The sequence below is a fragment of the Malus sylvestris genome, chromosome 13, assembly GCF_916048215.2.
Source record: "Malus sylvestris chromosome 13, drMalSylv7.2, whole genome shotgun sequence".
NCBI lineage: Eukaryota > Viridiplantae > Streptophyta > Magnoliopsida > Rosales > Rosaceae > Malus > Malus sylvestris.
The window spans coordinates 4455476-4470366 of NC_062272.1; the positions used below are offsets into that span (position 1 = coordinate 4455476).

The 14891-nt window shown below is 38.4% G+C and overlaps 3 protein-coding genes and 1 pseudogene across 17 annotated transcripts; 3 read left to right on the forward strand and 1 right to left on the reverse strand.

Annotated features, from left to right (window-relative positions):
* Nucleotides 1-386: 386 nt before the first annotated feature.
* LOC126595073 (casparian strip membrane protein 1-like) lies at nt 387-2646 on the reverse strand. 11 transcript variants are annotated; one of them, XR_007613503.1, is made up of 4 exons: nt 2057-2646; nt 1834-1886; nt 1157-1681; nt 387-1059 (listed from the first exon to the last, which is right to left on the reverse strand). XR_007613503.1 is itself a non-coding variant. In XM_050261407.1 (3 exons), the coding sequence occupies exons 1-3, from the start codon at nt 1372-1374 to the stop codon at nt 571-573; spliced, it is 558 nt and encodes a 185-aa protein (XP_050117364.1). In that variant the 5' UTR covers nt 1375-2646; the 3' UTR covers nt 387-570. The 11 variants fall into 11 exon arrangements, 1 of the variants encoding a protein (XP_050117364.1); XR_007613502.1 differs by having other exon boundaries at nt 1834-1889; XR_007613504.1 differs by having other exon boundaries at nt 1157-1433; nt 1558-1638; nt 1834-2646.
* A 789-nt stretch (nt 2647-3435) lies between these two features.
* Nucleotides 3436-5776, forward strand: LOC126595075 (uncharacterized). 4 transcript variants are annotated; one of them, XM_050261412.1, is made up of 7 exons: nt 3437-3596; nt 4409-4580; nt 4775-4837; nt 4958-5005; nt 5105-5155; nt 5351-5414; nt 5502-5776. In XM_050261412.1, exons 2-7 carry the CDS (start codon nt 4434-4436, stop codon nt 5594-5596), a joined length of 468 nt encoding a protein of 155 aa, XP_050117369.1. In that variant the 5' UTR covers nt 3437-3596; nt 4409-4433; the 3' UTR covers nt 5597-5776. The 4 variants fall into 4 exon arrangements, with proteins under 4 accessions (XP_050117367.1, XP_050117369.1, XP_050117368.1 ...); XM_050261413.1 differs by having other exon boundaries at nt 3454-3596; nt 4406-4580; XM_050261410.1 differs by having other exon boundaries at nt 3436-3596; nt 5351-5776.
* Nucleotides 5777-5908: 132 nt separating this feature from the next.
* On the forward strand, nt 5909-7880 carry LOC126595074 (uncharacterized; annotated as a pseudogene).
* Nucleotides 7881-10497: 2617 nt separating this feature from the next.
* Nucleotides 10498-14496, forward strand: LOC126595076 (uncharacterized). Of its 2 annotated transcripts, none has more exons than XM_050261415.1 (4): nt 10498-10650; nt 11206-11984; nt 13200-13240; nt 13322-14496. In XM_050261415.1, the coding sequence occupies exons 2-4, from the start codon at nt 11663-11665 to the stop codon at nt 14174-14176; spliced, it is 1218 nt and encodes a 405-aa protein (XP_050117372.1). In that variant the 5' UTR covers nt 10498-10650; nt 11206-11662; the 3' UTR covers nt 14177-14496. The 2 variants fall into 2 exon arrangements, with proteins under 2 accessions (XP_050117372.1, XP_050117373.1); XM_050261416.1 differs by having other exon boundaries at nt 13206-13240.
* The last annotated feature ends 395 nt before the right edge of the window (nt 14497-14891 follow it).

A 14891-nucleotide genomic window follows, 5' to 3' on the forward strand; every position in this document is an offset into this window, starting at 1 on the left:
CTTATCGATTCTGGCAGTTCACGTAGTACCACTGATATGTATCCCTTTGGGTGAGTGTGATGTGGTATTAGGGGTTCAGTGGATTCGAACCCTATGTACGGTATTGTGGGATTTTGATAGGCTCTACATCAAGTCTATGAAGGGCAATGAGACCTACTGCAACACACACCATTCCTCTATGAACACAAATTCTCAGAGAGCGGTTTGGGTTGTGGCGCAGTTTGATGGACTATGTTAGCTTCGGATCAACGGATGATCTGGTTCCACTATTGGCCTAGTAGTAGGTGGGGTGACATAATTAACCAAATGTCTGGCTGTGTATGATTGATTAATCTTGCAATTTTCGGAGATTTGTTTGTGCTTATATTCATTGCGGTGAGTGTTGGTTTTATTTAGCGCAAAAGAAAATTGTAATTAGATATTGTAAATATGGTTTAAAGTTTAATTAAATTTACACACGATATATGTGATAATTACTAGAGCAAAAATCTTCCTATCACACACTTGCAAATTCATATTTGTATTCACACAAATAGATGGCATTCATCGTCAACAGTTGCTTGCAGCACATCAACGTCGAGAAATTGCTGCGGATGACATGATGATTAGCAGTACAAGTACAGTTATGGCGACGAAGGAGCCAATAAGAGACCCGGAAATGCGCCCACAGAAGCTGTTGAACTGCCGACAGAATGCGAACCAGTTGGTGGAGGGGTTCCCGTAGTGCGCCAGGTACACTATGGCTGTACAGCAGGAGAAAAGTGATTTCAACATGCCATTTCTCTCCTCTTTACTCTTTCCCTTTTTTTTGCTGCCCTTTAGATTGAATAAAAGGTGAATCAATGGACATAAATAAACTGAGGAGTACAGCAGGAGAAAAGGCGACTGCGGAAATCACTTCCCTTTAGTTAGCAAATGATTTCCACGTCTTTTACCGTGTCGGATATGATCAAGATGATCCTACTGTTTACTGCTGCAGTCCAGATGATATGGACAATAGATACAGGAAGGGAAAGCACAAGGTAGACGCATACGATAGAATTGGTAATCACAAAGAACCTGCATGTGACTGAACACATGCTCAAAGTTTGAGCATTTTATCTTCGAAGAAAAAGAAAATAGTGCAATTATTTTCGCGAAAACGAAAGATCCTTACGTTAACCTGGGAAGATCCTTGTACCGAGCCCCGAAGCGAACTGACCGCGCAGCGAAGGGAAGTGTTTCCCCGCTAGTTCCCATAGCTATGGCACTGGCTAATGTTCCAACGACTCGAAGAGTAAAGTCTAGGACGGAGAGCAATTTCCTCAGCTTGATTTTTGGGATCGGTTTCGATGCTTTCGTAGCCTCAACAACTGGTCCTCCTCCCGCCTTCATTTTTTTTTTTTCCTCAGTTCTTTTCTTTGAAGCTGAGCTCTACAGTGGTTGGTTCTGATCTGGAGTGACAGGGGAAGGCAAGCTTTTATACTAATGTGCATGTTGGAGTTCAATCCTATGTTTGTCTAAGCATGCCATGTGTAAACCTCTGATAGGCTGCAATATATATTTTTCTATCTTTACCTGCTGCACTTGCTGTGCATATATAATTCTGAACCATGAGGATGTTTCCAACCCTAGAAATTCTGGTGACGCGTCCAGGTACTAGAAAGATGACCAATGAAGATTATGAAATCATCAGGAAATTCTGTGGAGAATGTTGTCACTGTTTAAGTGGGTTTGGTGCTTAGGTTCCCAACATGTATTTTCTTTTTTAGGTGACAAAGGGGTTTTAAACTATTCTTATTTTTTCCAAAATGTGGGGTTATAACATTGAATGTAACAGGACGAACACATGACCTTAATCAACTGACTTAACCAAATCTGAGGTGTGACAAATAAGTTCATATAGCCTTCTTCAACAAACACAAAGAAATTGTTAAAACAATCAAAAGGTAAAAACCATGGCATCATTTGTCATAAAACACTCCAGCTAGTATATTTAATCAAAATTATGGTACTAATTAAATAATTACAACCCCAGACCAAACGGGGATTAGTGAAACAGATTGCGAAAACTTACTTACTGTCATGGCATGTTGAATCTTGGCCTCTTCCCTCGCCATTTTTGTATATCATCATAGAGATCTAACATGTAAACATGAGACAGACATGTAGCCAGGGACAACTTGCCGGTAATCACCTGTCGAAAACACACCTACTTCTTCCTAAATGCCACTAATCCACGATGTTAACGCTGGCGTTCGTAGCTAAACAAATCGTAACCTATGATCTGAACTAATTTTCTTTATCGTACGTTATACCCCTAAGAGCCAATTTTATTTGATGAACATATTATATACCTGTAAATAACAGAAGAAGAGGAGAAGTTGGTTGCTTCCGGCAAGTCATCCTTGGCTGCAGCACACATTATTATCTCATGTTTGCATGCAAGACTTCAGATGAATATTCATAACTTGCAGTTGTCTGTGTGAATGGTCGGAAGGAGGGAAGAAGGGGAAATATGTATCTTTTGACGTCGAGCCAAATAATGCAAAAACGTAGTTATAGTTTTCTTTAGACAATTCGATATTCTAAACTGCTCGACAGTCGTGAGATTGGTATTCTTGGCTCCATACTCTTACTTATAAGCAAAGCATTTTCTTGGAAAGAGAATCTTATCATCACTTGCCAAAATCATGTCTGGATAATTAAGCCCATAAAGATTATGGGAAGCAATGCCTGTCGATCATTGGAAAAAGATGTTTTGCACATGATGGGTGTCACTTTTGTGATGTAATGGCATATGGGGCGATGCATAGAATGATGAAAATGGTTATGGGGTGTGACACTGGCTACCTAACTGGTAATTATAATGGCCTTTTCTTTTTCACCTTTGGGTACCTTGTTGGAGTAGAAATTAATAGTACCGACATCCGATTTTAGGAGTAAGATTTTATCCTCTTCTAATCTCATTCTCCCTCTCTTATCTCTTATTTGAACGGTTATGATTAAGCCACGTCAACTTGTGTTGATTTCTTCAAATAAAAAGAAAGACAAAGAAAAAAGTGTGAGAAGATGGGAGACTCTCGAAGTCAGATTCTTCATGAACTCTCTGCCACCTCATATTTTAACGTTAATTCATGTGCCAACATTATTAAACATTTTGTCAAAAACATGAGGTGACATAGTGTTTACGAAGAGTCTCTTTAACGTTTTTCTTATTACCAAACATTGTTTTACTCTACAGAGTTTGAAACTCACCACTTCATCCCCATGCGCACTCAAATTTCAACCAACTAGATTTTGATCTATCGATATTTCTCTTCTCAAAAGATGTTCTGAGTTCAAACTCCTCGAGAAAAGGGAAAGAAAAAAAATCAGATGTGGATTTGAGGCCGAGGTTGATGAAAACAAAGGCCCAAAGGATACAGAATTCAACCCGGTCCAATTGAAAACAAAGGCCTCAATTCTCACATGCCCAAAAGAGTACCACTCGCTCTTACCCGCTCTTGAGATTCGAGACAATGTGCTGCGTACAGCGTATTCTCTAGGCTTGCTTCTTCTTCTTCAGAGAGCCTCTGCTGCTGCTGCTTCTGCAATCGGATCCGATCTTTGATTAGGTAATAATCTTCCAACCCTTTCGCTGCACTTCTGCTATTTCCCAGTTAAGAAATCTCGATATTTATCAATCAAAACTATTAGATTTCTGCTGCAAATCAAGCAACTTATCTGCCCAACTCACTGATATCTCTAATCCGGGTTCTTCCAAAAGTCTATGTTCCAATTGGTTTTTGCTCTGATTTTTTTATGATTACCCCTAATAGGAACCGTATTTGCCGTTTTTGCCATATTTTCAGCTCTTGTTTCACCAACTGAAGCTTCTTGCATGTTATACGAGTTTGGATTCGTGTTGTTTTTCTTCTTCTTTTTGTTGTTTTTGTTGGTGCCTTTGTGCGTGCGGAAGGATTTGGGTTGAATTGTTTTGCTGCAAAGATTTGACTTTCTTTGTTACCATAGTTCTATGTCATCTTCAAGATGCTGATCCGAGCCATTTCGGCTAAAGGTTAAATAGGGAAGTTAAACTTCGCTGCTCTTGTAGCCGGAGTTTTATCTTCAATGTTGGGTATTTGGGACGGCATGTTGAAAGGCTGCATCTTCGGTGATGCGCCGGGAGAGTGGTTTAATGGAATTAGTGCGGTTACTTCAATGTGTTTTCATGGCATCATACATTTATCAACATAGTCATAGTGATACTTCTGTGATTTGATGGATATAGTTGCACCAATGAATAGGTTGATCTTATTATGAGTAATTGTTGTATGAGATTTTAAAAAACGGAAGGAACTGGTTCGCTTATTTGGAATTCCCAAGGAAATGGCTACATTTGTTTACATCTGTTATGATTGGGTGAACGAGTCTTTTGTTTTAGCAGTTGTCGCCAGCACCCTGAGCAAAATATGTCCGGTGCAAACATGGACGAGGTTAAGGAGCAAGAGGTTGCTGATAGCACTCCTATGGATCTAGGTGATGGTGACGATGCCGGGGGAGACCAAAAAGCTTCAAATGAAAATCATGGAAATCCCATGCCTTCAGCCCAACAGGAGGTGCAACTCTGCTCTACAATTTAGTTCCGAAAATTTTGAAATGTCCTACCTGTTGCCCTGTTGTCTATTAGTACAGATTGTTTCCTTTGCATTGATATTCTCTTTTTGCTTCAAACTTTCCCAAAGTCTTAAGCTTTCGGTTATGATATGAAGTTATGCAGTAGGATCATTGTCTATGATTCTGTCTTCTGCAGGAGGCAGCAATTAAGAAAAAGTATGGAGGCATACTACCAAAGAAGACTCCCCTAATATCCAAGGTAATTGTTTGGTCTTGTATCCTTCTTTTCTTCTTATCTCCCCACTGTCCGATGTTGCTATTCTAGTTTTCGCTTTATCAAGATAAAGTTACAAACAAACAAGTTCAAATTTTCTGTCAGGACCATGAGCGCGCTTATTTTGATTCTGCTGATTGGGCATTGGGAAAGGTACTCGTGGTTGTGGATTTTCTTAAACTGCAGTTGCTATGACACTTTTAAATGACTAATCTCTTTGCCTATCTTTGGTTCTTTTCACTTCTTCAACAGCAAGGAGCAAAGCCAAAAGGGCCACTTGAAGCACTCCGCCCAAAGCTGCAGGTATGTTCGATGATATCATCCTGATTTTCTTACCTCAAGATGGGTGTTAGTTCAAAGATTGGCCAAGAAAACTAAAATTGTAACCGTATATGCTGATTCCGCTCTGCCCCTGCCAATTTTTGCTATTCATCAAGTTAGTTTGTTTGCATTTGTGGTGGTTTTAATCTCTTATTTGATCTTTTTTGTTGTCATCAGCCCACACCACACCAGCAGGGACGTTCAAGGCGCTCAGCTTATTCTCGTGGAGGCGAAGGTGATGGTATGTGCAATCAATCACCAATAAACTTCTTGTACATGTTAAACACCTCTTCAACACTCGAACTCCTTTTTCTTTTCCATATGGCAGATGGCGGAAATATGAACATTTCCTCAGAGGATCAACTAGATAGTGGCAGCGGTAACAACACTGGCTATGAGGATCAGATCCACCACCACGAGTAGGTGCTGCCTGCTGCATTTTCGCAAATTAGAAGCTGAGCATTCTATCATTACTAAAGTACCAGAGTGAATAACGTGAACAATGCCGGATTTTTGTACTGGTTGAATCATGTAACATGAATCGTGTACACACTGATGAACACATGACATTCATTTACTTAAAATTTGCACGTTGGACATATACATTATACACTGCAGGCAGAATTTTAACTGTTTATGGCTCTATTTTAACCGTTAAAACAAGCAAAAAGTAATAAGATTAAACGATATTGGTTATACTGTAGTTAGCCAAGAAAACATTGCGCCACGTGGCCTAATCACATCGCGTTCTGATCCTTCTCTGACCTGAGTCAACCCGGATTCTTCAACCGCTGGGTCACTGGTGCCGGACTGGCTCTGCGTCAGCAGTGGATATGTTCGTGCAGAGGACGGCGCTTCATTGAAGCAGCAGTGGCGACATCGTGATTCCCAATTTGGCCGCCATGGCTTCCAATTTGAAGGGTATTTTCGGCTAACATGGTTAGATGGGTATACGTTGATGAATGCATGAGCCATGTTAGAAAAAGTTCACCCTCCAAGACCAGACTGGTGCGAGGAGTTTTATGCATCAGTTTTGAATACCTCCATGAAATCTTATGAAGACGTGGTTCGTGATTATAAACTTAAAGTTAGTAAATGTTAATAGTTTTGATCTCATTTTCAACTACAGGCTTGCTTGAGACTGCTTCTAGATAGACTAAAAGTGTTTCTCTCTTGGGTCAACTAAAAGCATTTCTGACTACGTTTGACAAAGATACTAAAATGTTTTTGAGTCACCTAAGTGGATTTAGAGAAGCATATGCTCTTGAAGAATACTTCAACTTTTCAGTTAGCACTTGGATTTTTAGTGAAGTATCAATGTGCTTATAATAACACCTCTAGCAGAAGCTATTTTGAGCAAAAATGCTTCTTACAAAAGCACTTCCTATCCAAACTGGCCAAAGTTTGAGATTAGTGTAGGGATGTTTTAACTGCGATATCATTTGATGGTTAAGATTGCAGTTTACAAGGCAGAGCTCTTTGCTGAACTGAAAGGAAAAGCTGAGCAAGTGTTGGAAATTGGTGTTGGGACTGGTCCTAATCTGAGATACTATGCTGCTGATAGTGGTGTTTGGCAGGCGCTTTTGGCGTGGATCCGAATATAAAGATGGAAAATTATGCTCGGGCTGCTGCTGTGGCTGCCTGTCTGCCCCTTCGAATATTGAGTTTATACAAGCAGTGTGTGAAAACTTCAAACTTCCCTTATGGCATTGCAGAAAAAACCGAAACTGGTTAGCAATAAAACTATTTTCCAATGCATAATTTCTTGTTAAGATGATAACCTAGTAAGATGCAAGTTTTTTTTTTTTTTTTTGAGCTTCTTTGTTTACCTGTGATTAAATTTTGTTTTTCAAGTTTTCGTTTGCTTTCGCAATTGTGTTTGCGTTTTGTTTGTGATGCAAGAAAGTTCTGTTTTTCATAGCCAGGAAATGCTAATCTTAACAGGTTGGGGAGGCTATTCCATTAGATGATGCTTCAGTTGATGCAGTTGTTGGAACTCTTGTGTTGTGTTCTGTTAAAGAAGTCGATAACACTCTGAAAGGTAATTTAGCTTACGAGGGGCACAATTTCCTTTTCGTACACTTGTAGCACGAGGTAATTGTCGTCTAAGGGTTACTACTTGTGATTGTAGATGCCTTTTTCTTTCTAAGTTGATCGTTTGGGAAGCATCCGTTTTATTTCTTCAGCTTTCGAAAAAACTGCTCCTTCTCGCTGTCAAATGATGATGTGAAATGCGCATTCGTTTTTCACACCATGTAACTTCTGCAGACTGCTGACCGTGTTAATCTAAATCCGAATTATATTAACAATTTCATTTGTCCTGTAACCTTCAGATATAAGGGGAGTTCTAAGACCAGGCGGACGTTACCTGTTCGTGGAGCATGTGGCTGCAAAAGGTAGTGTGAGCTGGAAATCTTAATTCATTGATGACATTTAACGTAAGAGTATTGTGGTTTATCATTTTGTTTGCAACTGTATGGTGCTGCTGCAGATGGCACAATCCTCAGATTCATACACAATGTTATTGATCCTCTGCAACAAACCCTAGCTGACTGGTGTCGCCTCACCTGGGAAACGAGAAGCAAACACAATTGCGACACCTTGTCCAAATTTAAATCCGGGTTCTCGGACGTTAACCTTCACATGACCACCTTCTCCAGTGCCTCAATTATAAAACCCTCAAGTGTATGGAATAGCTTGTAAGTGACAACGTAATGTTATTACCCCGTCGTTCAATATTGGTCTCAACAGATGACGCGAGAGAAAACAAAAAAAAGTGAGTGCATGAACCTGCATGCGATAGCTAAATTTTCTTCTATGCATTATCTTTCGGCTTGTGGGCCTCAAGGTTCTTGCTTGTTGCTGAAGGGAAGTTGAACTAGCAATTATATAATGGGGTCTTTCAACATGGGTCCAATTTTATAAGGCTGTTTTGAAAGGAGTCCTTTGTATTACATCGTCCAAGGTGGGGCCTAGCATGTATAATATATCTCCACGTCAGTTATTTAGATGTCCATAATTTTCAAACGAATTACACCACTTGCCACTACGTAGTTTTTGAAATGAATTTGCCAAATTCCGAATATTTTGGGGGCGCTGAGTTTATCTCGTCGATTCCAATGATTTTGAAAAAACAATCTTCCTGATTCCTGCTTGTATAATTCAAATTCGAATTATGAGATGGATAAATATGATTCCGGCAAACAATCAATGCAGGAAGGAGTCTGGGTTTTGAAGGATATTCATACCTGGTGAACTGGTATGGTAATATGCACCTGTTTTATCTGTTCATCCTTTGTTGTTAGTTGCTTTTGTTGTCTACCTATATGAGTGGAAGGAAACCATAATTTTCCTATTAGGGTGGAAGTATAGATTATATATGCACTTGATTTGAGACATTTTTTTTAGGTGAAATTGGGTTTATATTACTGATTCGGGCTAAAGATTTTTAAACCAGGATCAATAGAAGTTTGAGCCTTGAGTTTTTAAATACGCGTTAATTGGGTTGGTGGGTTTTGTAGAACAGGTAGCTTAATAGCACCTTTTGTTGGTTGTGTCTTAGTTGTTGTTGTCTACCTATAGGGTGGAATGAAAGTAAACTACTTGTGTGAATTGAATTTTTTGTATCTATTTACGTACCTGAACAGGTGAAAAGTTATTGTGTTTTTTCTTTGATCTGGGAATTGAGTTTTTATAACTGATTTGTTGTTGTTTACCTACATGGGTGGAATGAAACACAACAATTAAAAATGGAAAATTTCAGGCGCCTAGAAAATTACAATTTTTTTAGTAGTGCATTGGTGATTAAAAGCAATATTAGCCCTTTGTATCTCATTGATTATCAGAGAAGACAACAAGAGCTTGAAGAACAGAAAACATAAAGGATATCAGTAATCCAAATTCAAAAATTATTATCAAGATATCGTACAACAGAAGATGACCGAAACTGAAGAATGATTTTTTTTTTTTTATGGATAATTAAAGATGAATATATACAGAATTTGAATGATGATACAAATAAAGAACATGGAAAAATAGGAGGGTAAAATAGTAATCACAATGCAAACAAATCAACTTAATCAGAAAAAATGTTGACATGGAGTCCTAGTCATTGGACCTAAGTATAAAATAACTAAAAATTGGACTAATCTGAATGTTGGGCCATAAAATTGGACCTATTTCAAGTTACCCCTTATATAATTCATGATGAATTAACAATTAGCGTAATCTGTTTGTTATACCTATAAGCTATAATAATGTATGATTATCAACTTAAATAAAAAGGGGTCCTATAAATAATGGTCAATTATTCGAGAATTTTTTGTGTATCGGACCGTGTTCCTAACACACTGAAAAAATCTCTCCAATTATATGAAGCTCAAAGAACTATAATTTGGACCAAGAACGAGCCGCAGGTGCCAGATTATAATTACTTTATGGCGGGGGGAGGTGCACTTGATATCCAAAAAAAGTTGATGGAGAATGTTGGCTAGATAGGGGCGTTTTATGGCGGGTCGAAAATTGAGTTTGATTCTAATTAATAGGATTAACACTTACAGTGCATCGAAAATTTAGGGACATAGAAGTGGTTATGAAACAATATTGGTCACTACAACCTCAGTGCAAGGAATTTGGCAACTTCACTTGGACCTCAAGAGTAAATCCATATGTTCCAACTTCTACTATTTTTTGTAACATATCCATGAAATAAATAAATAGACATATGATTTTTTAATCCTACAAGAATAAAACAAATTCTATAACTCAGAAAATCATCAGCCAAATTAAATATATATTATCCTGCTTAGGTTGGTCCCAAATTAAATATATATTATCAGCCAAATTCTATAACTCAGAAAATCATCAGCCTAATTTAATATATAATCTGATTAGCTCCTTTCAATCTTATACAATTTAATATATAATCCAATTATGGGTATGAACAATTAAAATAAATGTAAAGAAAGTAAGTTGAAAAAGAAGAAAAAAAATTAATGAGAAATTTTTCGTACAAAAAAAATAACAACGACCATATCTTATTACCCTAAGTAGGATCAGCTGTGTGAATCCTAAAATGATATTGCATTCGATTTTGCATTGTCTTTCGTTAGCTCTAAGCAGTTTATATCTTTTCTTTTTAAATTATGAGAAAATTGGAAGAATAATTATGAGTCATGTCATGCACACAATGCCAACATAAAAAACCAATCTTTGCCACCTATACAAAATTGTTAATTAAACTGCACCCAAAAGAGAAGGCAATTGATCAAGGGTTTTGATAAAGTTTAATGGGGATTACATAAAATTATGCAAAAAGGGAGGATCTTAATGCAAAAAGATCCACTAAACATGCTCCTCCTTTTTCTCCCCAATATATTAGGGTTTTCCATTTCTTCCTCACTCCACAACCAGTCTCGCGTAGGTCACGGCTCTGACTCAGAGAGTTTCTTATCGTGCTTCGTCACTGGCGCCTAATTGTAAGCTCCTGTCGCTCTCTATTTCTCGATTTACATTTCAGGGATTCAAAAATATCCAACTGTTTGTATCCAATTTGTAGGGTTTTCCACTGATTTCAGCTCCCAAATGCGCGTTCCATCTGTGTTTTTTTTCTTCACTGTAATTTCTGGATGGGTTTTTGGTGTTTCGAAGACTAAAATTTTGGTCTTTTGAAAAAAAAATTTACTGAGATTTTTGTTGAATATTCTATAAATATGAAAAAATGAATTTCCGAAAGACTTGAAATTTGAGTTAACTTGGGTCGTTATAAAAATACCCTTTTGACATAGGTGGTAAAAGTCACTGGATTTGTCGAATTTATGTAATTTTTCGGCTCTTTGTAGTTGTTAGTAGTTATCTCTATGCATTTCATTGTTTTTGTTTTAATAGCTGATATGTGGTTGTGGTGATGGATTAGTTTGTTGTTGAGTATTTGCGTTCTGGTGTTTTATTTTGTTGAAAGCTTGAAGCGAATTGTGTATTCGGTGTTTGAACATAGCCTTGTCTGAGTTCTTCTGGCTTAACTTTGTTCGTAGGGTTTGCCACTATGACCGTTGAAGAATTTTGAAAGTTTTCTGCTTTGCTGAAGAAGTATGGGGTTGTAAGCAGCATACTTATATTATGTCTGGTTAATGTGGAAGGAACTCTGATCCTATTTATACGTGAGTTTGCCCGTTTTACGCGTGAAGTTCATGAGGTCATAGAAAACCCTTGAGTACAGCATTAGTAAGGTCAGACGTTGCATAGTACATCGTAGTATGATGTGTTGTACTATGAGCCTTTGATAAGTGACACTTAGCATAAATGAGCGTAACTTGTTTCTGCGATGACGAATTCTTGTGAGTAATGTAAATTAGTGAGCTGAGCTTCAGGAAGGTTAGTAGCAAACATAATCAATCTCCTTGTGTCTTATAAAAAATAGCTAAAACGGGGTCACTGTGTTGTGTGGCCGCAAGGCCACATGAATCACATACTGCCAGTAGGGACTGGTCAATGGGTCCAGCAGAGCCATGCTGGCGAACTAATACTAGCTTCTCACCACCCCCATCAAGATGGGATTTCCGTTTCCAACCTGAAGAATTACAGTACGGTTTTCATGATGGTATTCAGCAATATGGGTCTTCTACTTCATCAAACAGTAAAGGAAGTAGGGGCTGGGTGAGAGGCAACAATCTCTACAATCACCACTACTCAGCTTCTGATGGTGCTGGGCTGTTTTTAAGTGGTTCATCTGACCTTTCTCAAGGTCCTCAATGGACACCTCCAGCAATACAGGAAATCAGTGTAGATGATTATGAAACTGCAAAAAAGAGAGGTAATACAATTGATGATGAATCTTTATTCTGTTATATTTGTGCAAACACACACATTATGACGTCTGAGATGAATTTCTACTTCTTGGCTTTAAATCTGGTGACAGAAAGTGCAGATGAGTTATGTTTGGTAACCTCAATGGTTTAAGATATTTCTCGGATTCCATATATTTTTCCGGTTCATTTAGTTGGATTGAACTGGACCATAGTACCATTTTATGCCTGTTAATGATCTTACAATGTATCAATAAATTTGTGCAAAGTATCTGCATGATTATTGTTTATATTTTTGAGCTACACATCTGCATATGCAGCTACTCCACAATTTGAGTGTATGTAACAGTCTCGTGAAAAATAGGGGTGTGCTATCCACACACCTCATTTTACTTCTCACACACCCCTTGATGATTTCTGTCCGTTGATCTTCTTCAATTCATCCGATCCGACGGCCGAAAATTAAAAAGATGTGTGAGAAGTAAAATGGGGTGTGTGGATATCACACCCCGAAAAATATTATTACATATATAGTACCCGTTAACATCTGTGTGTATGTGTGTACCGTGAAGGTGTCACAAAAAGCTAAGCCATCTGAATTAGGTGATCTGATAGATGGTTCTTACTAACTATCCTACGTATATGTCCCATTTGGTTATTATAGATCATCTGTTGGGCACTTCTATAATGATAACTAGTGTCATGCTTGACTACTTATAATTAACAACTTAAAATGCATCTTGTTCTTCTCGATCATGTAGGGTGCTAGTGATAAAGAATTTTTGGAGCTTATTGTATCTGATCTGGAATTCCATTCGTTTCAAGATCATTTCGATGAGTTAGTAAACTTGGATGTGGACCTTTGTTGTGCCCATTAGATTCCCAGGTACCGGATTGCAGATGATCACAAGTTCAATTGAACATTTCAGACTTTTGAGATTCTTGATAGAGTATCCTCGGGGATTTTCAAAGTTTCCATTTTGAAGGATTTGGTTATATCATTTGAAGTGTAGCCCTGATTGAGTTCTTGCCACTGCCATTGATTATAACAAACCATGCTTAAACAATTACCATGATTGATCATTAATCAGGTCCTTTCAGCTTCGTAAAAATAGAGAACTGAAAATATATACTTATTAAGGACATTCATTCTCAAGATTGTCATTGTTTGCTAATATTCATGTTGTAATTCATTTTGTTTTAACTTCACTCCTACTTGCTAGGTACAGCTTTGGGGCATACATCCTTTAGACCTACCATGGAGGTATTGTATGAGATTTCAACTTTCCTAGTTTATCGGATTTAGGAAATTTGTTTAGCGTTTCCTTTTATGGTATCTTTGCAGGGAACCTCAGAAATCCAAGACATGGGGGGCTCCACCTCATCCCGTTCAGACAGTGGCGAGTCTGAACCCACTCTCAAGCCGTACCTATCTTCTCATCATACATATGCAAGTCGGCGTTCGTTCATGTCCAAACCTATTCATCCCTTGTCCTTTCCTGCACAAACTTCCCCCAGAGAGTCTTCTGATCTCACAGTTGCTGGGTTTCCAGAGTATGATTCTGCCACTCCTCAAAGAGATGGCCACCGCTGGAGTAGTGCCAGTAGCAGCATTGATTTTGCAGATGTTTCTGAGTCATTTGAGGCAGAGAGTTCTGGTCGACCTTGTAATAATGTGTCTGATGGTTTTAGATGTGGCTTGTGTGAAAGGTTTCTTTCACAGAGATCGCCTTGGAGTTCTCGTCGGATAGTGAGAAGTGGAGATATGCCAGTTACCGGGGTTCTTTCTTGCTCTCATGTTTTCCATGCAGAGTGCTTGGAGCAAACAACACCCAAGACACGAAAAAGCGACCCTCCCTGTCCCCTATGTGCCAGATTTGAGGAAGAAAATCTCCAAGAACAGCAAGGCTTCTCAAGATTGCGGGCTGGTTTTCCAAGGCTTAGACCAATTAGTGATGATGGGCCATCCAGGCCTTGGGGCTGTACACAGGTGGGAGATTGCGTTGAAGGGGCTTTGCATGCTCCCCCGCGCAATAGTATGCTGTTGCTTAACAGGAGTCGCATAAAGAAAAATCTTTCTTTGAAAGGTAATTTGGGCAAAGAGTTTCCAGGTAAGCTAAGAAAAACTGGTTCTCACTCTTTGCAGCATTTCAGTGGAAAATCAGTCGACCAGGGAGCGGTTGGAAGCTCAAAATCATAGATGACAGCAGGCCCGAGTTCTAAAAACTGAAGAAAACACATAGCTAACTGGAAATTTGGAATCCGAAATTTTTCTCAATAGGCGATCGTTGAAGTCTGCTAATTGGTTGGAAGTCTCAATAGATCGTTATGTATCAACCGTGATTTGCAAAACCTATCGCCTTGTATAGATTCGATCTTGTGCAAATTGTGTTGGAAACCCTTTTTGGAAGTAGACAACTGCAGTGTTTAACATTGTTAATGTGCCTCTGTATTTTGGTTGTGAATGATTTTTCTTCCCCTTGTGGAAATGAATATCTGATTTTGTCTGAAGACTTAAAAGTCCTGTGTTGCACATTTTGTTTCGACGAGTCCTTCAAAGGAACTATAATATTGTCGGAGCCTCGGAGGTGGTTTTTATTTTTTTGCCCAGGAAGCTCGCTCAGTCGACTCAATCTCTGTGTAGACGTGTCATGTCGATCATCTGGCAAAATATTGTTACATTGTCATTTACTGTTTTTTACTTTATTCATTTATTTTATTTAGACTTTTAGCGACAAATACATCGACAGATTTTGACACTTACGTATTGAAATGTCAATAACAAACACCAATAATATGGACAAAACGTCGATATTAAATAAACGGCTACGTGGTCAAGCAACATGAATCTAGGTTGATATCTGAGAAGCTTTTTATTCACTTGGCATGGTTGACATATTAGCTGCTGTCACAGA

Excerpts from the sequence above, each read along its gene's own strand:
- LOC126595073 (XM_050261407.1), bottom strand. The coding sequence starts at position 1,374 with ATGAAGGCGGGAGGAGGACCAGTTGTTGAGGCTACGAAAGCATCGAAA. Across the intron at positions 1,060-1,156 it reads AAGGATCTTCCCAGGTTAAC|GTTCTTTGTGATTACCAATT; the intron begins GTAAGGATCTTT and ends AGTCACATGCAG. Across the intron at positions 787-935 it reads TCTTGATCATATCCGACACG|GAGAGAAATGGCATGTTGAA; the intron begins GTAAAAGACGTG and ends AAGAGTAAAGAG.
- LOC126595075 (XM_050261410.1), top strand. The coding sequence starts at position 4,434 with ATGTCCGGTGCAAACATGGACGAGGTTAAGGAGCAAGAGGTTGCTGAT. Across the intron at positions 4,581-4,774 it reads TGCCTTCAGCCCAACAGGAG|GAGGCAGCAATTAAGAAAAA; the intron begins GTGCAACTCTGC and ends TGTCTTCTGCAG. Across the intron at positions 5,006-5,104 it reads CTGATTGGGCATTGGGAAAG|CAAGGAGCAAAGCCAAAAGG; the intron begins GTACTCGTGGTT and ends CTTCTTCAACAG.
- LOC126595076 (XM_050261415.1), top strand. The coding sequence starts at position 11,663 with ATGGGTCCAGCAGAGCCATGCTGGCGAACTAATACTAGCTTCTCACCA. Across the intron at positions 11,985-13,199 it reads TGAAACTGCAAAAAAGAGAG|GTACAGCTTTGGGGCATACA; the intron begins GTAATACAATTG and ends CCTACTTGCTAG. Across the intron at positions 13,241-13,321 it reads CCTTTAGACCTACCATGGAG|GGAACCTCAGAAATCCAAGA; the intron begins GTATTGTATGAG and ends GTATCTTTGCAG.